General features: G+C 47.8%; 1 protein-coding gene across 2 annotated transcripts in view; it reads left to right on the forward strand.

Annotated features, from left to right (window-relative positions):
• Positions 1-20,300, forward strand: part of LOC119444241 (poly(A) RNA polymerase GLD2-like) — a 190,205-nt gene that overhangs the window by 117,159 nt on the left and 52,746 nt on the right. For both annotated transcript variants that reach the window (XM_049663228.1, XM_049663227.1), the window contains exons 7-8: positions 11,121-11,399; positions 19,825-19,871. In XM_049663228.1, the coding sequence (XP_049519185.1) occupies positions 11,121-11,399; positions 19,825-19,871 (326 nt within the window). The remainder of the gene's footprint in view (positions 1-11,120; positions 11,400-19,824; positions 19,872-20,300) is intronic.

A 20,300-nucleotide genomic window follows, 5' to 3' on the forward strand; every position in this document is an offset into this window, starting at 1 on the left:
AAGCCTCGCGCGACGGTCGCGCGATGCGGGCCGGCGCACGCGCGAAGCGTTCGTGCGTGTTGGTCGCCGATCCCCAGCCAAAGAGAGAGCGCCTCCGACCTTTTTCTCCCAAGTGACCCCGCCGTTCGGTGGCGTTAGCATCGCGACACTAGCGCCATCTCTTGCAACGCGCCGCAACCACCGCCGGGCTTAGCCACGCAGAGAAGCCGGACTACAGGAGACATGCGGGGAAAACAACATCAGGGGACATGTGAGAGTCGCGCATCCCCACACCTTATAAGGGCCTTATAACTTGCTAGCCTAGCTTTGGAAGGTGCCAGTGCAAGTTTTCTGCGAAGGTATCCCAGCTGTCTATATGCATTTGTGCATGTCTGTTTAATGTGAACATCCCATTTTAATGCGTTTGTGATGGTAACACCCAAGTATTTAACTGTATCGGCTTGTGTTACATGTAATCCCATTAGATGATACGCAAATTTGAAGGGTACCTTTCTTCGAGTTATACACATAGATGAAGTTTTTGCTACGCTAATTTCCATACCCCATTCTTGACACTATCTGGCAATGTTTGTTAAGGAGGAATTAAGTCGTATCTGGTCATTAACCATGCGTACTGTAGTGTAGATGATGCAGTCATCTGCGAATAGCCTTACTGTTACATCAGGTTCAACATGAGAATGAATGTCGTTAACAAATATTAGGAAAAGAATTGGACCGAGCACAGACCCTTGTGGAACTCCGGAGTAGACATCTAACTCTTCAGATTCAGTGTCATTTATTTTAACATACTGACTGCGATTTGAGAGATAGGCGGCTATCCAGTGTACTACATTAGTGTTCATCCCGATATTCTTAAGCCTGTCAATTAATTTTGGTTGGGGTACCCTGTCAAAAGCTTTGGAAAAGTCTACGAATATTCTGTCAGCTTGAAGTTTCCAGTTAATTACTGTAGCAAAGTCATGCGTTATTTCGAGGAGTTGTGTTACGGTAGAAAGACCTTTACGAAACCCGTGTTGTTTGGGGTAAAGTAGATATCTTCTAAGTAGGAGGAAATTGCTTTGCTAATAATATGCTCCATCATTTTACAACAGCAACTAGTGAGTGAAATCGGTCTGTAAGTGTTGACCAGTAACTTATTATCTCCTTTGTGAATCGGGAGGACCTTGGCACGGAGCCAGTCCATCGGAAGGGTGGCAGTTTGAAGCGACGCTACAAAAATTGTATGCAAGAAAGGAGTTATCTGTTCTGCGTAATGCCGAAGAAAAACATTTGAAAGATTGTCAGGACCTGGAGATTTTTAACGTCAATCTGTAGCAATAAATTAAGTGTTCCTTCTTGAGTTACGACTACTTCAGACGTTGATAACGGGGGATCCGTCATAGTTTCACTTTCTGTAATCGCAGGGGTACGTGTAAAAACGGACTGAAAGTATCTGTTAAATGTTGAGCTTCACCAGTTATAATTCCATTTACGTCGATCTGAGTCACGTGGTTCTCAGGCCTGGATAGGTAGTGCCAAAACTTTTGTGGGTACTGTGTCATAAAATTTATTAGTGTCGTTGAAAAGAAAACATCTCTTGCCTTAATTAAAGCAGTTTTGAGCTCACCAGAAAGTCGGCGAATATCTTCAGGATTACGTTTTTTCTTCTGCATCCTTTGTAGTTTTCTTTTTAGGTGGATCACACTACGCGTAATCCATGGGTTTCTGCGTTTTGTACATTTCAGTCGCATAGGAACGAACGTTCCCTCACAATATGTTATGTCTTTCAGTTTAAGCCATAGATTATTCACAGTACCATAACTTTCAATGGAAAAGGTTTCTAATGCTACTTCAAGGTAGTCGATGATGCTGACATTGTCAGCTCTATTGTAGTTTTTAACAGCTACACGTGATTCAGGAATTGGTCTGCTAGTGCCGATAGTAACTGTTAGCAGCAGCAGTTTATGATATGATATGCCCTCTTCGAGTGTGATGTCGGCTGTTAGATGATTAGAGACAAATGCAAGGTCTAGTATTGAATATGTTTGCCCTTGAATGCGTGTTGGCTCTGTGACAAGCTGAGATAACGAAAAACTAAACGCTGTGTTCAAAAGCAGTTCAGAACTACTAACATCTCTACTACCGGCTGTCAACGTGCTCCAATCAATACTCGCGAGGTTAAAATCACCAGTAAAAATTAGTTTAGTACGATCTTTCAACTTGCCACAAAGGAAGTCGTGAATTTTCATTATGTAGTCGTCAGACGCGTTCGGTTTCCTATAAATACCACCGATCAGCACGGGTGACTCATGGACATATACAGTGCACCACACACTTTCATGATCTGGAATGCCTTGCTCTTTGCGAAAAGGTAAGCCCTGCCGTACTGCTATGGCGACTCTGTCCCCGAGACTGTCGCGGTCAGAGCGAAGAAGAAAATAAGAGGGAGGAAATATTTCTGAGTCATGAATATCAGCGTGCAGCCATGTTTCCGTTATGACGGCAATGTCAGGAGAGTAAGTTAGCAAGATATCTTCAAATTTTTCAGCTTTATTAACAATGCCCCTTGCATTAAAACATACTAAGGAAAGTGAATTTACAACTCCCGCTCGTCATGCGTTGTTAGCACTGGACTTACCGGCGTCGTTGCGACGTACGCTGCTCAAAGGTAACCTGCATTTCTGTACGTCATTCCATAGATACAGTTGATTGTTCACTTTAAGCTTATCAAAAAGAAGTGTTACCCTATCACTAGCGTCACGTTCTGCTTTGGATGACTCCCAAAGTTTCCTGCGTATGTTACGTAATGAGGCCGAGTAGTCTTCTGATATAGATATCGAGCTATTTTTAAGCTTCTTGCAGTTACGAAGAACGGTCATTTTTTCGTTGAAGTTGTAAAACCTTATTATTACAGGCCTTGTGCTCTTCTCCTTTTTTTTTCCAATACGGTGTACACACTCGACTGATCTCGATTCTACACCGAGTTTGTCCTTGAATACACCGTTAACTACCGCATGTTCTAGATCTTTACTACTTTCATCGCTTTTTTCTTCCAACCCGTAAATAATAATGTTATTCCTACGGCTTCTGTTTTCCATCTCATCTATTTTCTTGCTCAGGCTCTTGATATCTTTGCTCATTGCGGTGACCTGCTGTTCACACTGCTCCAGCTTTTCATGATATTGTTTAAGCGATGCAAAAGTAACTTCAATTTCTGTCAATCTAGATTGAACGCTATGCAATCCCTTTTCTAAAGTGCGCTGCGAAGTTTGAATTTCCGTAACCCCTTTAAAGATCTCGTCGAGCGTGTCTGGGCCTGGATTTTCCTTGATGTCACCACTAAGCAACAACAGCGAGTGGACAATGCGGAAGCACTCGCAAACACAACACAAAATATACTCAGGGCCTGGTAGCACCACGAAACAAATAGCATCACTTTTGTGACACTTAGAAAATGGATATTTCTTTCTAACCTGTACGAGAAGAAGAAAGCGGTTTTTCATGGCGTCCTTGACGGTGCCACCAAGCCCACTGAAGAGGGCCTGCGCTTGCTGCGGCCTTTTGTACGCTTCGTCCGATGTCGCTGCTGTCACTGGTTGGCCGAAGGGACGGCGTAGGTGCGGTGTTGTGATCGGCCTAGATGCTTGATCCACGGGCGGCAAGATTGTCGTTGTCAGCCGTGTTGATAGCCCAGTGGGGTGCTGCTCATGATGATGCAGGATAGCCAGTGTTCCGGAATCATGGTGCCGAACAATCGAAGACCGGTCGCAGTTCCGAGCGGTCCCTGTCAGTCCGAGCAGCGTCTGTACGAGAAGAAGAAAGTGGTTTTTCTTTCCAGTTTTGCGACGGTGCCACCAAGCCTCAGGCTTGGTGGCACCGTCGAGGTGCACTTGAGGTGCCTAAAGGAGGAACTTTTTGCATGTTATGCGAGCCAAATATTCTGGCATTTAAAACAGGACACAATGAGACATTGTGGTATTCCTTCGCAGCGTATACTGTATAGGCTCTTTATTTTCACAATTTTGATGCGGTGCAGCCCTTACTCCGAAATCTTGCTAAGCAGGCTCGTGGCTACTGATATCGGCCCATAAAATGATGTCACTGGTAAGCTCTTCATGAATGCGGTAAGTTACAATTTTACTAGCCTGTATGTTGATAGCAGGTTATTGGTGGTTAATAATAGCAGGGGTTTGTTTCATTCATGATGTGTACAAAAACCCATAGCGTGCACTCTTGCTTTTTTATGTCAAGTCAGTTTTAATGCCGCTTACAACTTTCATCACTAGCATGGTGATTCCTCAGCTGCCTGAGAACAGTCAGGGAATACGCTTAGAATTATTGTCAGGGAAGACCTGGAAAACTGAGAGAATTTGTAAAAACTAATTTGGTTGACAACCTGTCAATTCGTTGTTCATTAGGTTGCGATTTTGATAGAGTATGTTGTATAAGTGTTAGTGTTTCCTCCTTGTGTTTAATTTGAGTAAGTCTGGGTTGAGTGTGATCAAACGATGTTTGCTGTGCTGCCCTGCGTCTCCCAACTCCATCTCCCGTAACATCCGCATGCCCTCGAGATCGGTGACACATGACACTCGTCGCCTCGCGCCGGATTGTCTGGCTGTCGCCAAAAGGAGTTTGAACGCATGCTTGACCTTGGCTTCATTCGTCCTTCCCCAGCAGGGGCATCTGCGTGAGCAGGTGTTTGGTGTGTTGCGACACCGCGTACCTGAGCACATGAGGGTTGGACCCTCCCGCGTGTAGCCGTGAGCGGCTTAGCCGTGTCTGGGGAAAGGGGCATCCTGGGGGTTGAGCCGATGCCGGGTGTTCGGACCTTTAAGGCCCCCCGGCGGAGGCAACACACCTCTTCGGCCTCTGCTTCACATAGACGGCACCTCCAGACTGACCCACCTGGAGGAAATCGGCAGTCGCCTTTTCCTGTCTCTCTCTCCTCAAATCTGCGTCTCTCTCTCACACTTTTTGTCTTTCCTGTCTTCTACTCTCTTCCGTTTACTTCCATTCTCCCTGGTGGCAAGGGTTAACCATGTGTGGCTATCCTACCTTGGGTACACCATATTATGTTATAGTAGCGGCGTACGACTGACGTCGTGCAGACTTGTGTACAAGTTCTGCCGCATACTTAGATTTAGGTGCACGTTAAAGAACCCCAGGTGGTCCAAATTTTCGGAGTCCCCCATGGGCTACGGCGTGCCTCATAATCAGGTCGTGGTTTTGGCACGTAAAACCCCATAATTTAATTTTAATATTTAAGTTCTGCCGTGTTCTCTTGTTGTGCTCTGTGGTGGGCGGTCGGTGCTGTTGCCGAACACGAACATTTTCTTATGATAGTGCTAACTTCTGTTGTCTATGATCGACCTCTGAAAAGAGGCCGCACCGAAGCATAATTTCAGTTCTCCTTTTGGAGCAACGCCCCAACATTCCCCAAGTACCATGTAGTGCATAGGAAAAACAACACACCTGTAAGAAAGCTTTCTCCATTCCTGGCGGCCAATTGCCTGAAAGACAAAATTGGACCGACATATAAAGCCTCAAAAATGTATAGCGGGGACCTCCTCCTAGAACTAAATGACAAAGATCAAGTACAAAAGCTCTTGGAACTTACCACTGTTGGCGATGCCACAGTCACAATTTCAGCCCACAGAACACTAAATACAAGCAGGGGTGTGATATCCGAGAAAGACTTTCTTGGCTTGAGCGATGAAGAACTGCTGGAGGGTTTCCAGGAACAAAACGTGACCAAAGTACAAAGAATTGTCATCCGCAGAAATGACCAAGAAATTCCCACAAAACATGTTATACTCACCTTTGGAAGAAGCGAAATGCCTACCTCTCTCAATGCAGGGTATGTAAAAGTAAATGTCAGACCATACATCCCAAACCCCAGATGATGTTTCAAATGTCAAAGGTTTGGACATGCTTCACACGCATGCCGAGGACAAACAACCTGTGCTAAATGCAGCTCCGATGATCACCAATCTGAGAAATGCACTTCTTCTCTACACTGTGTTAACTACAAAGGGGACCATCCAGCTTACTCGCGGTCTTGCCCTTGCTGGAAAAAAGAAAAGGTAGTAATTGCCGTAACTTTTAAAGAAAAAATCTTGTTCTTTGAAGCGAGAAAGCGACTGTCATGCCTTTCGAGAAGAAGTTATGCCAATGTGATGCAGGTGGGGGCAGCATCACAGAGGCCTCGGGAGTCCTGCGAGCCCACGCACAGTGGTCCCGCAGTGACTCCTTCCACCCCCGTGGTGGAAACAGTCAGTGCTGCTCCATCCTCTTTGAAGGGCCTGCAGACACCAGTCCCGCTGGGCCCTAAACTCAAACTCCACGGCCGGAGACGCATGTCCCGGTGCCCAACTCTTGGTCCTCCACCGCCTCAGGGAGAGCGATGGAGGTCGACGCAAAAACCCCGGTGTCGTCGGCGCCGAAGGACAAGTGCTCTCTCTCGCGCGCAAAGTGGGACAAAGTCCCAATAACCACGCAAATTAAGCAAGTGATAACCTAAAGGTTATCGCTCCTTTGTATTAGCCTTCTCTACATCTATGTCATCTAACATCTTGTATCTTATTCAATCGTAATGCCATTTTTTACCTTTCAGCTTCAAAATGGCTTTTATTATCCACTGGAATTGTAGAGGACTCTTATGCAACTTAGGTGACATCAAAGACACGCTAAGTAGCTTCTCTCCTGTGGCCTTGTGCTTACAGGAAACAAACCTAGGCGAAAAACTTAGAAATTTTTTAAAAGGCTTCACTGTGGTACGGCGAGACCGTACCCAGGCGAGCCAACCTTCGGGTGGTGAAGCCATTGTTCTGCAAGGAGGTATCGCAGCTAGAGAAGTTGCCATTAACAGTCACATAGAAGCCGTTGCTGTCACCATTTTAGCTCACAAAACCATCACCATTTGTTCATTATACATTTCACCACACTCACATTTTACTGTAAGAGACCTAGAGCTACCCGAACCTTTTTTAATAGCGGCTGATTTTAACGTGCATAACATGTTATGGGGTAGTAAAACAAACGACACCAGGGGACATACACTTGAATATTTTATCCTTACAAATGACATATGCCTTTTAAACACTGGTGCTGCAACCTACTGCTCCCCAAGCACAGGAGCTATTGTTACGCGAAGGACGAGTCAGTAAGACTACCAACTATTTACAACAGTGGTTGCAGCGCTGACTGGTTAGATACACAGCGCGAGCCCGGTTCCTTCTTCCTCTTCTTTTCTCGAGTGATGGCGCCCGCGCGCCTCGTTCAAACAACCAAATACCACACGCGTGTAGCATAATCCCCCGGCGGCAGAAGCGACGTCCCGGAGCGTCTAAATGTCATCACTGGGAGGGTGATACTGCTTCAGTCGTGTAACGTGCACAATATCACTGGACTGGGAAGCAGATGGGGCGTCAGGGGCGATCTCGTAGGTGACGGGAGTCACGGCACGAAGCACTCGGTAGGGGCCTGTGTAACGAGACAGCAGTTTTTCTGACAGGCCGACCTGACGCGACGGCGACCATAGAAGGACCAAAGAACCAGGCGGGAAGTGCACGTCGCGGTGTCGCTGGTCGTACAAACGCCTTTGACTCTCTTGGGAGTGCAGAAGGCGGTCACGGGCAATTTCCCGTGCGTGGGCAGCGCGGGCGACAGGCATCAAGTGCATATTCACTGGTGGGTGCTGCGTGAACTGGGAGGGTTGTGTCGAGGGGCAGTGCTGGTTCTCGGCCGAACAGAAGGAAAAATGGCGAATAACCGGCTGTGTCGTGGCGCGAAGAATTATACGCAAAGGTGACAAACGGTAGAGCGAGGTCCCAGTCAGTGTGGTCGGAAGAGACATACTTCGCGAGCATGTCGGTGAGAGTGCGGTTAAGACATGTTAAGGCCATTTGTTTAGACCATTTAAGACAGTTAAGGCCATTTGTTTGCGGATGATATGACGTAGATAGCTTGTGCCTCGTGGCACAGGACTGCAGGATGTCCGCTTTTGACACTATAAGCTGTCTTGATCTGGCGCTGTGCTTCCCATTTATCTTTAACGATTTCCAATGGAGTGTTATCGACAATCGCTACGGTAGTGACCATATGCCTTCTATTATTAAAAAACATCTCCTTTCCCTACCACACCATCGAGATCACCCCGTTGGAAACTCCATCTAGCAGACTGACCGCTCTTCACTGAAAAAACCAGTCTGGATGACATACCAGATGGATTAACCATAGATGAAGTAAATGAAAAAATTACTGCCAGTATTCTTGCTGCAGCAAAACAGACAATCCCTCAATCCTCTGGCATTTTAGGGAAAAAATTAAAACCCTGGTGGACAAACGTATGTACAGAAACTAAAAAGCTAGAAAACAAAGGGTGGGGTATCTTTTGGTGATATCCAACACAAGATAACCTCCTCTTTTTCAAAAAAGCAAAAGCGAAAGCCAGGTACACATGCAGGCAAGCCGAAAGACAGTCATGGAAAAATTATGTTTCATCCATAAATAACTCAGTAATATCCAAAAGAATGTGAGATCAACTTCGCAAGTTTAGAGGCAGCTACACTCCATACACTATCCCCATACTATCACCCCCAGGCAAGCAAACAAACTTAGAAGAACAAGCAGACATATTAGGGCAGCATTTTCATGACATATCAAGCTCAGTAAACTATTCTCCTAAATTTCAAAAATATAAGCAATCAGCAGAAAAACAAAAGCTTCCGACAACAGGATGTTCCAAGAGGTCGTATAACACCCCCTTAACACTCCAAGAACTCAACAGAGTACTCACTTCTGGCAAAAAGACAGCACTCAGTCTGGACAGAGTACATTATACAATGCTCGCGCACCTCTCCCCTAAAGCAGTGGATACCTTACTTCGTTTCTTCAATGGAAAAATGCCGAATGAGTGGAAGAAAGCTATTATAATCCCTTTCTTGAAAGCTGGAAAGCATCCTACAACAGCAACCAGTTAGAGGCCTATAGCACTCACAAGCTACCTTGCAAAGTCATATGAAACAATTATAAACATAAGATTGACATACGTCCTTGAAACCGAGAACCTTCTGGACAACCATCAGAGTGGGTACAAGAAAGGTTGCTCTACAACAGACCATCTAGTCCGGTTAGAACACGAGATACATGCTGCCTTTCTCTGCAAACAATACTGTCTCATAGATTTCTTCAACTTAGAAAAGACATACGACACAACAAGGAGGTTTGGTATTTTGAGGGACTTAGTGGGTTTAGGGATCCGCGGTAGAATTCTCAAATGTCTAGCCGACTTCATGTCTGACCGAACCTTTCAAGTGCGTTTAGGAACGGTGCTGTCACGCATATTCATCCAAGAAAATGGTGTTCCACAGGGTTGTGTATTAAGCACAACACTGTTTGTCATAAAAATGAACTCCGTAAATAATGTAATTCCACCCTCTGTAATGCACTCGTCAGTAGCGCACCCAGGATCTCTGCCAGGGGGGGGGTTGAATGTTGGCGAATACCATCTAAACTGCACTAATTTCGATTTCTTCACAGGAAATTGTCAAAAAATGCACTTTTTGCGAGTGTGCAGACGATTGCGCGTCCTACATCTATAGGCGCAAGGAAAGAAAAGGGATTGAATAAAAGTTGGGGTTAACTCGGCCTCAGGGGGGGGTTACAACCCCCGAACCCCCCGCCCCTTGGTGCGCCACTGGCGCTCGTTGTATGTGGATGATCTACAAATTGCGTGCCGTGCATCAAACATGGCAACCTGTGAACGGCAAACTCAAAGTGGGCATCTGAAAACAGTTTTCGTTTCTCAACTGAAAAAACTATTAGTGTTGTCTTTTCACAGAAAAGAGGCCTACAACCAGATCCCACCCTTAAGTTACAGGAAGCCGTACTACCGGTAAAACAAGAACACTCCACCCTTAAGTTACAGGAAGCCGTACTACCGGTAAAACAAGAACACAAGTTTCTGGGTGTTCTGTTTGATAAAAAGTTGAACTTTCTGGCGCACATAAATGGTCCTAAAATTAAAGGGAACAATGCACTTAACATCCTCAAAGTCTTGTCCCGGAAGCGCTGGGGCTCTGACCGTAAATGCCTGCTACACATCTACCGCTCTTTAGTACGTAGCATATTAGACTATGGTAGCATCATATATGGTTCAGCAAGACCAACTTATATCCGACGCCTTGACCCAATTCATAACCTTGGGACTACGACTGGCAAGTGGTGTTTACAGAACATAACCTGTCCAGGGTTTATACACTGAATTAATGAGCCTCCTTTACAGCAGCGCAGAGCGCTACTAACGTTTTCCTATATACTCAGAATCCAGTCATCACCACAACACATATGCTACAACATCGTCACACAGTGCAACTGTATCGGGAAGCGTTGCGCATAGACACGGACAAACACAGGAAAAAAAGAGACATAAACGGATAGAGCGCAAACTATCAGTGGGGTTTATTTGTGTAGAAGCCGCAATATATAGGCAGCTTTAACACGTGCCACAAAAAGGGAAAAAATGGGAGAGGGAGGGGGGGTGGTGGGGTGGGGGTGTTGCAAATCAAGCCCACCTCAAATCAACAGAAGCTGCGCAGAAAATTATTGTGCGCGTGATACAAGGCAACCGAAGTGTCACTTACGCAAGCATGGCCTTTTTTCTTGATATAAAAAGCTTCTAAAAGCTCACGGGCTGTTTTGTCATTTCTCCTGCCTAAAATCTTAATGCTATAAAACATAGGCTCACATCCTTTGCATGCAATGCAATGAGCGGGCAAGTACGCTCCTTCTCTTTTTCGAAGTGACAAAGCATGCTCCCCCACGCGTTCATTCACGCGACGCCCTGTTTGGCCCATATATATCCGTCCACATTTGAGCGGGATTTGGTGAACGACGCCTGTGGCACATTTCACGTACGGTTTGGCATGCTTCATTCAGCAACCGCTTTTCGGCGAAGTGGTTGCGGAATGAAGCATGCTGAACCGTATGTGAAATGTGCCACGGGTGAAATGTGCCACATGCAAGGCTTTGAAGGTGGCAGGAGACATTCTATTGATGTCGAACACCTTTCTGCTCATAGACCTTTTGAAAACAATTTACAAGTATACCATTTGTTGGCCTTTTCAATGCTTTGTATGCAGGCTGGTGCGTGGGCGGTCGACCACAGGTGATCCATGCCAAAGTGCCCATTCTGCGCTTCTGCGATCGCACCACGGGTGTCGAGGTGGACATGAATGTGAACAATGTGGTCGGGTTACGCAACACGCGGCTGCTGCAGTGCTATGCGCAGCTGGACCCAAGGGCAGCACCCCTTGTGCTGGCTGCCAAGGCATGGGCCGCCGGACACCAAATCAACGAGGCCAAGCACGGTACCCTCTCAAGCTACTCGCTGGCCCTCATGGTCATCCAGTACCTGCAGTGTACGTATCTGGCGGCTTCTCAAAGGCTCTGTTCTGATAGGAGAACAACTGAATGAAAGGGCAGTCAGATCACCAACTAAATTGTTTTTTTTAATGCATTATCATTCTTTGGGTGTTTCACACACTTTCTGGGCTCTGTCTATCTGTCTCTGTGTGTGTGTGTCCGTTCATCCGTCTGTGTCTCTCTGTATCTTAATGCAGGGTGTGTACAGGTCCTTGAAATCCTTGAATACCCTTGAAATTGCAAAGAGCGTTTTCAAGGCCCTTGAAATTCCTGGAATTTTTTACTTCCTTGAAAATCCTTGAACTTCGTGAGCAATTCACTTGTCATTGCGACCTCCTTTCTGTGGTAGATCGGCGTTGATCTGACAAACTCCCCATTTCAGAAACAATACATCGGCGCGAACACACATGGTTTCGTTTTGCAGAACTGCGTGGAAAAAAAATAAAAGGCTTCGCTGCGTCAAACCGCGAACGGAACGAGAGACCCGTGCCGCGATTCGGTGCTTGTTCGGCTGGCAGCGCTGCTTTCCTCACCCTATCGTTCGTTTCAATCCTCGCCCGTGGGTCTGCCTTGTCCCACTTTCACTCTTGCGTGCGAGATGAAGCTAAAGAGAGTATAGAACTTAAACACTGATGCTTAGTGCCTTTGGATGTAGGTGTGTTATAATATTATTTATGATAATATAAGTACAATAACATTACCGTATTTTCCGGTCTATAATCCGCACCTTTTTATAAGATGCACCACCCTCAAAACGGCAGTTTTTTTTTGTTTTAGAGTATATAAGTCGCATTGTTGTATAAGACGCACCTGTTCTTTCAGTAATCGATTTAAAAAAGTTCGTGATGTTTCGCTCCGTGAACGCGGGTCACACACAAGCGTATGGGTGCCATATATTTCCACTCCGGGCGCATTTCTGCCGTCATAGTTGCTGCGACGTTCCGTATAAGGTCCAAGGGCGAGAACATCGTCCCCGCGCACCATATGCTGTATGTGCGAGTGAAAGCGGGCGACGGTGAGCCGAATCGCGCAGAAGGGAGGAAAGCGGGGAGGCAGCCCGGGAGGGAGGGAAGGGGGGGGCTGCCTGTACTCTCGTAGCAACTGCGTAGTTTGCGGAGCGGCGCGCGTCGTATCTTATCTGCAGATGTGACGACTTCGCGGTAGATCGACTCGCGGTCGGCCTACCGCCGTTTGCGTTACTGCTCCATCGTTCTCGCACGGCGCTCGGGAACTTGATCACGAGAACCCGGCACCTCGATAGGGCGCACAGAACTCGTATCAATTAAGTCAACCAGCGAGCTTCACGTGGCCATAACATAGGATCCGATTTTGACGTCAGTTTTTCCGGAAAAAAAAAAAAACGTACATAGGCCGCACCGTTCTGTAAGACGCACCGACCAAAAATTCAGAAAAGAAATTGCGACTTATACACCGGAAAATACGGTATGCTGAATGTTTTGGAAATATTTCATGAACCAACCCAGCTACTACTACAGAAGCCTGAGCAGCTGTTGTGAGTGCTCGTTGTGCTAACTTTTATAATACGGACTTAAGAAATGATCAAGACATGTTTTACAAAATTGGAATACACATCTATTTGTTATAATATAATGGATGTGTAGCAAGACTACACTGAATGGTTTGGAAATGTTCGATAAACTTGCCAAGTTAATACTGGAGAAGTCAGAGTAGCTGTTGGAAGCATTGATTGTGTGCTTTTTTTTTTTTTGGTATTGTTGCGTACTTGCAAAGTGATCGAGGCTAGACATTATTAACATTATTGGGATATCCGTTTATTTCTGTTGTAAAGGGTTTATTAGAGTTCGGAGCAGCAACAGTCAAATGAGACACTGCTTTCAAGCACGAGCGCTGTTGCCGAGCAAATGCGCTGGACCCACTATAGTGTCTCTCTTCGCTAGACTTTCTATTTTAGTGCAATAACCCTATGCTGAATGTTTTGAATATTTTTGGTGAACTTTACCCAGCCTATACTTGAGAAATCTCAGCTGCTGTTGTAAGCGTTCATTTTGTGTTGTGATTTTTAGAAGTTATCAAGGCTAGGCATTTTATTTTAATTGTGATATACAGTTATTTATTGCAATTCCAATAAAACTAGTCATTTTTGTAAATGCTAGAGTAAAGAAATCATACTTTCGATGCCGCTTTGAGTCCTTGAAAAACGTGTGACATGTCCTGGAAAGTCCTGGAATATAATTGAATTTTTGCCTTGGAAACCTGTACGAACCCTGTAATGTGCTAACTTGGGCTGGTTGGAGCACGTCTGAAGAAAACGAGTAACAGTGCAGAACAAGGGGACGTGACTGAGATGGCGCTTCTTCGGTCTCAGTCACGTCCCGTTCAGCACTGTTACTCGTTTTCTTCTCTCTCTGTCTATCTGTCTCAAGAGAGAAAGATAGAGAGATCGGCAGTGACCTGGGTCACTGGTTAGTCCGTGGTCGAATGGTTTGTGCATCGGTCTACCGTGCGGCAGTAACAGGGTTCGAAACCAACCATCTTTGCTCACTGAGTGTGTGTACATAAGTGCCTAAGGTTCGTGTCAACATGGGTCACTGGGCCTCTTCGATTATGCAATCCCGGACTGTCCGCAAACCGTCCGTGGCTTCCGGTCTGACTAGCCCTGACAGGAGAGTGCGTCACAGTCGCGTGATCCAGCTGTCGGGGACTGTCCGAGATTTCGGTCTATGGCGAGCCGTGAGCGTCTCGACGACGACGACGATGTTGCGCCTCGGCTGCTCTGCACAGTCGAGCTGAGCGCGAGAGTAGAACGGCGACAAGACAGCAAAAACGGCGGCAAGAGCAACAGTGTCTGTAATAGTGCATAAATAAATGTGGCCAACCAAATGCCATCATGTCTTCCCCCAAGTGGTGACCCGGACGTGATTCGAACATGCAACTGGCCAGGAAGCCTTAAGGTCATGCCAAAAATGAGCTCAGTTGAGGAGCAGGACGCGTCCGTACGTATCGTGCTGCGAAGGGCGAGTAGGACGAGTGGTAGTCGCTCTGTCCAGGGTATCATTGATCGTGAGGCCATGAGCGAGGCTTTGAGTTGGCGGTGAAATTGCTCAACGATGCCGTTCGACATCGGGTGGTAGGCCGTCGTCTTGATGTGGTTGACACCAAGCATGCGGGACAAAGTGCGGAAGAGCGCGGAGTCAAATTGACGACCTCTATCTGTTGTGATGGTCTTGGGAACTCCGTAACGGCTTATCCACACGGTGATGAGTCTGGGGCAACTGACTCTGCCGTGATGTCGGTGAGCGGTAGTGCCTCAGGCCAAATGCGAAATGGCGAAATGGCGCTGGAACATACGGGCGAAGACGTCCGGTAGAGATGTCGCAAATGAGTGGAATTGCGCAGCCTGGAAGTTGGACATCTTCGAACTTGAGGGAGTTCCCTTGGAGTCGTAGAACTTGAAGTTCGCTGTCCTCGCGTTGTGCAGTAGACATGGCTGCAAAATCGACTGGCGGGCGCTCATCCACCGTTGCATTGATTTCTATTTGGGATAGTGCGTCAGCAACAGGATTGTCTTTGCCACTGATGTGTCGGATATCGCTGGTAAACTCTGATATATAGGCAAGTTGGCGGATCTCACGTGGAGTGTGGGAAGAGCTGGTAGCGGTTGAAAGACACGTGAGCGGCTTGTGGTCGGTGAGGATATGGAATTGCCGACCTTCGAGGAAGTGGCGAAAATGCTTGACAGCCAAATAAACCGCCAGCAGTTCACGACCAAATGTGCTGTAACGGCGCTCGGTCTGTGAGAGCTTCCGGGAGAAGAAAGTGATCGGCTGCCCAACTCCATCGACCAACTGCTGCAGGACTGCTCCAATGGCGACGTCCGAGGCATCCACGGTGAGTGACGTGCTGGCGTCGCACTTTGGGCGCGCGAGGAGTGTTGCGTTGTCTAGCGCTTCCTTGATGAAACTGAAAGCTGTCTCGGCGTCGTCTGTCCAGGAGATGGAAGCGTTCGGCTTCGTTTGACCAGACAGAAGTGCATGGAGCGGTTGCAAGATAGCAGTGCAGTGGGGAATAAACCGCCGGTAATAGTTGGCAAACCCGAGGAATTCACGCAGTTTCTTCGTAGTTGTTGGTCGTGGAAACTGTAATATAGCTTCCACGCGCGCGGCTGGTAGAGAGATCCCACGGGAATCCACGCGATGGGCAAGGAAATCCAGTGAAGAAACTCCGAACTCGCTCTTCGGTCCGTTGACGACTAGTCCGTACTTGCGGAGCCACGTGAAAACCTGACGCAGGTAAAGTTCGTGATCCGCTTCTGAGGTGCTGAAGATGAGGATGTCGTCGATGTACGCGAAGCAGCACATCAAACCACGAAGAACCTGGTCCACGAACCGTTGAAAGGTTTGTGCAGCGTTTCGTAGACCAAACGGCATACGTATGTATTCAAACATGCCAAAAGGTATTATGGCACTCTTCGGTACGTCGGAAGGCTCGACAGGTATTTGGTGGTATGCCTTCACTAAGTTGATCTTGCTGAATACGGTGCAACCGTGCAGCAATGCCGTGAAGTCCTGTATGTGTGGTATCGTGTAGCGGTCCGGTACCATCACTTTGTTGAGGGCGCGATAGTCACCGCACGGTCTCCAGTCACCTGATGACTTAGGGACCATGTGTAGCGGTGATGACCAGGCACCAGAAGAGGGGCGGACGTATCTGAGCTCAAGCATATGCTCGAATTCTTGCCTTGCGATCTTGTAATGGTCAGGAGCGAGACGACGAGCACATGCAAACACCGGCGCTCCTACTGTCACAATGTGGTGAGTGACATGGTGGCGTACCGGGTCTTCAAGAGTTGGATCACGGAAGAGATCGGAAAATTCTTCCAGAAGTGTAGACCACGGCGGGGAGACTTTGGCATGAGCTTGCACGAGATGCAAAGGTGGTAAACTTGATGTCATGCCTTGAACTGTTAGGTGGGTCTCAGAATCCAGGAGACGGCTATGTCGTAGGTCTACCACAAGCTTAAAATGCCAAAGAAAATCTGCACCGGTGATTGGTACACGCATGTCAGTGACTAAGAAAACCCATCAAAACGTGCGTCTCAAGTCAATGTGAAGTGTAACGGACCTGTGTCCGAAGGTCCTTATGGTTGAACCATTGACAGCAGTAACAGGCGGCGTGGTCTGATGTCGTCGGTGGTCCTCCAGCGTAGGAGGAACGACACACACTTCGGCACCTGTGTCGATGAGGTACCGGGCTTTCGTGACGCGATCAGTGACGTGGAATAGGTGGCTGTATGTCGGGCCTGAAACACTGGCCGCCGTCAGTGCGTGGCCCGCGCGTTTCCCGCAAACTGCCATGGCTGATTGCACTGACGAGCGCGTGCTCCGTATCGGTGGTGGTACCAGCAGACGCTGCGAGGCAAACTTGGTGATCTGTCGCGGCTCTGGTGTCGCTGTCGTGACGCACTACCTCGGTGGTCTTCTTTGAGCGAGCCGAGTTCAGCGGCCAGCTGGTCCACTTTGCGGTTGAGCTCCTCGTTAGCTTGAAGGAGACGGTCCAAGCGGTCGTCGCGGACCGGCGCAAAGAGAGAAGAGTCACGTTGTCTCTCGATTCCAAATATGGCCGGGGTGCCGACATCCATAAATTTGTTGGCCATCTGTGCCAGTGAGTCGAGGGTTTCTGTGGAGGACACGCTCAAGATCATCCGCACCTGCTGTGGCAGTCGCTGTAGGAAGAGCTCCTGTAGAATGGATGCGTCCAATGCAGCAGACTGGTCCCCAATCAGATGCTGCATGCGACGCAGAAGCTCCATGGGCGTTCGGTCACCGAGCTCCTCCGCGGTGAGTAGCTGCTGCAGCCTACGCTGTTTCGACTCGGTTGTCCGGCGTATAAGCTCTGTTTTAAGAGTGTCGTAGGTTGTGTCAGGAGGCGGAGAGCGCAGAATGTCCCTTACGATGGCGATGACAGCAGGTGGTAAAGCACCGATGACGTAGTCGTACCTTGCTGTTTGTGATGTTACTCGATGTCGTCGGAAGAGAGGCTCGATGCTCAGAAACCAGAGTTCTGACTCCGACTGCCAAAACTCCGGTAGCTTAAGAGTAGCGATGACAGGTTCGGGTACCGTGGGATTCGGTGTGACGTCGCTGTTGCATGTCGTGTCCATGGTCAGCCGGAATGAACGAGGCTGAAGGTGTTTACCGTGGACACTCGGTGCGTTGGCAAAGGAACGAGCAGGTGGCGTGTTGGCGTCGGAAGTCCAGGGTCACCACTTGTGGGAAGACGTGATGGCGTTTGGTTGCCCACATTTATTTATGCACTATCACAGACGCTGTTGCTCTTGCGGCCGTTCTTGCTGTCTTGTCGCCGTTCTACTCTCGCACTCAGCTCGAACGTGCGGAGCAGCCGAGGTGCAACATCGTCGTCGAGACGCTGACGGCTCGCCATAGGTCGAAGCACCGTGACCGGAAGTCACTCTCCTGGCTGCCGTCGTCTGCTCTTTGCTACTCGTAGATAGCCCCCTACCCAGCGTTTTTATTAGCGTGGCCTCCCAAATGGTGCAGTCTCAGAGGCGTACGTCGCCGACACAACCATGAAGCTAGCACAGTGTAATCGTAGCCTGAGCGCGTAGAACGTTTTTGCAAATCGCAGTTTATTACGTCGTGCTAGCCAGCTCATTGCGTGAGAAATTTAAGTGTAATTCCAACATGGACGTAAGCAAAATCGTGGTGGTGATGAAATATATTTATTGGCCCTAAAATTGCTGTGGAGAGACTCCAAAATCATGCTCGTGCCACGTCGTTGTTCATGCAGAAAGCACCTGCCTACATCCTCAAAGCTCATGAGTCCGTCTGCTAATTTTAAAGCCTGACGCGTGACAGAGCGCGTGTACCTACTAATCCTGCACGTCAAAAATCAAACGCTCGAACTTGGTAGCAGAAGGGATCAACATATATGTCAACAGCAATCCGCAAAGCTCCTATTGTATACCACCCCAGCTACCGGCGTGAAATAGCTGCATGCAATATATGATTCCTTGCACGTACGCTAGTTTCACTTACCTGAAAAGCAAAATTTACCTGCTTACTGCGTACGTATATAGCAATGAGCATGACAGATTCCGTGAAACACATTAAGAAAAGCAAGCATGTGCGCCTGGTCACTGTGCTTCTTTCTTTAAAAAACACAAAGACTGAAGCTACAGCAATTAGACGGCTTGTAAAAAACTTGCATGATGGCACACAAAGCACCGATGTAACAGAAGCGATAACTCAATGCACAGTAGTTGCCGTCTGGAGTGTGCAAAGTACGCAGAAGCACACGGACTCTTTCACAACATGACGTCAAACACCGCACGCATCTTTTTAAGACAGCCGTCGTCTGCTAGCTACTTGCGCTTGTCCAAGCAAACATCTGCTGACAGCTCCAACAGTCTGCGGGCAGTCCGGAACTTCTGGTCCGTGAAAAAAACGAGCGCGCTTCTGACAACACTCGGACTAGTGGGCGGAGCTTCGGAAGCTGTCTGAGCGAAATCGAATGCGGCACAGCAGTCCCAAGCAGTCCGGGACTGTCAGGGAGTGATAATCGAAGAGGCCCACTGTACACGTCGGACTGTGATCCCCTCGTCGAGCTGACGTTGGGGAGCTCTCGCAGTGACAAAGTCCGCTACTGCATCAGCTGGGGTAGCCTGTCCGTGGCGTGCTCGGTGCTCCTTTTGCGCCGAAAATTAAGTGACACACTCGCTTGGGCGGCATCGAGCACGAGGGATTCCGTGGTGCGCGTGACATGGGGCACTGCGCAGGTCTCTACACCGGAGTTATCGAATATTTGGAAAATTGAATAGTAGTTGTTCGATTCACGAAGGGAATTATTAGAACATTAGCTATTCTATTCGATTTGGTGATATTCGAGTACTTACACACCCCTAGCAATAACCTAAACCCTTCCCTGCTGCAGGTGGCACTAAGTGAGCGTCATGGTTCGCTCTGGCTGATAGAAAAAATGACAACACGCGTCTCGGGGCAGCTTAGGCCCCCCCAAGCTCGATGTGCATCGGCACCTCGAGCTGCAACAATTCGCTTCGAGTGAGCACATAAAAGCTTGCTGCCAAACTGACCTGCCCGAAGAAGTGGCCGACCCAGGTCGAATTTTACGAGCTTGTCAAAGCCGCAAAAACGACAATGCGTGTCTCGGGCCCCGCCACCTCGGATGTGCGTGTTGCCATCTTGTGCAGATAGATGTCATCTACTTTGAGGCGGTCCAATTTTCTAGTGACTGGATCGTATGTTTCTTCGGTTAGCTTGTTTTGTCTTGTGTTTTTTTTTTTTAAGCGTCGGAACGAGGTTCTACTGTATATCATTAGGAAAATCATCGTTGCAGAAATCTGTTTAGCTTTCTCAATTTTTATGGAGTAGTTGCTTGATGGCAGCCTTTACTCTTGTGCAGGTGGCTGCGAGCCGGCCGTTTTGCCAAGCCTTCAAAAGATGCAGCCAGTGAGTATGGGAGGAGTCGCATGACATGTTGCATGCAAGAAGCGCTTGACTTTGCCCCCCTCAGTGCGTACACTCTAGACAGAAGTGTACGCCCTTTGGTGTTTCCAAACGATAATCGTCTATGTCTTGCTTGCATGTCGTTTCTTGAAAACTTGCAACTTTCCTGTCAAGAATGCTATGTCACACTGATAATGCACTTGCCGTTTATGGCCTTACCAGGTGCACAGAAAGGAAAGGGACGCAACAGCTCTTATACAAGTAACCAAAAACAGCAAATGAATTCGCTTCTCCTGTACAGGTATTAAAGTTACATCTTGATGTAAGAATCTTTAACAAAATTGTTGATGTAAGGTATCATTCTACCTTTAATAACCTAACATCCATATAATGCCACATATATTTAGCCTCAATACAGTCGAACCTTGATAA

This window comes from Dermacentor silvarum, chromosome 3 (genome assembly GCF_013339745.2).
Source record: "Dermacentor silvarum isolate Dsil-2018 chromosome 3, BIME_Dsil_1.4, whole genome shotgun sequence".
In the NCBI taxonomy this organism is placed as follows: domain Eukaryota; kingdom Metazoa; phylum Arthropoda; class Arachnida; order Ixodida; family Ixodidae; genus Dermacentor; species Dermacentor silvarum.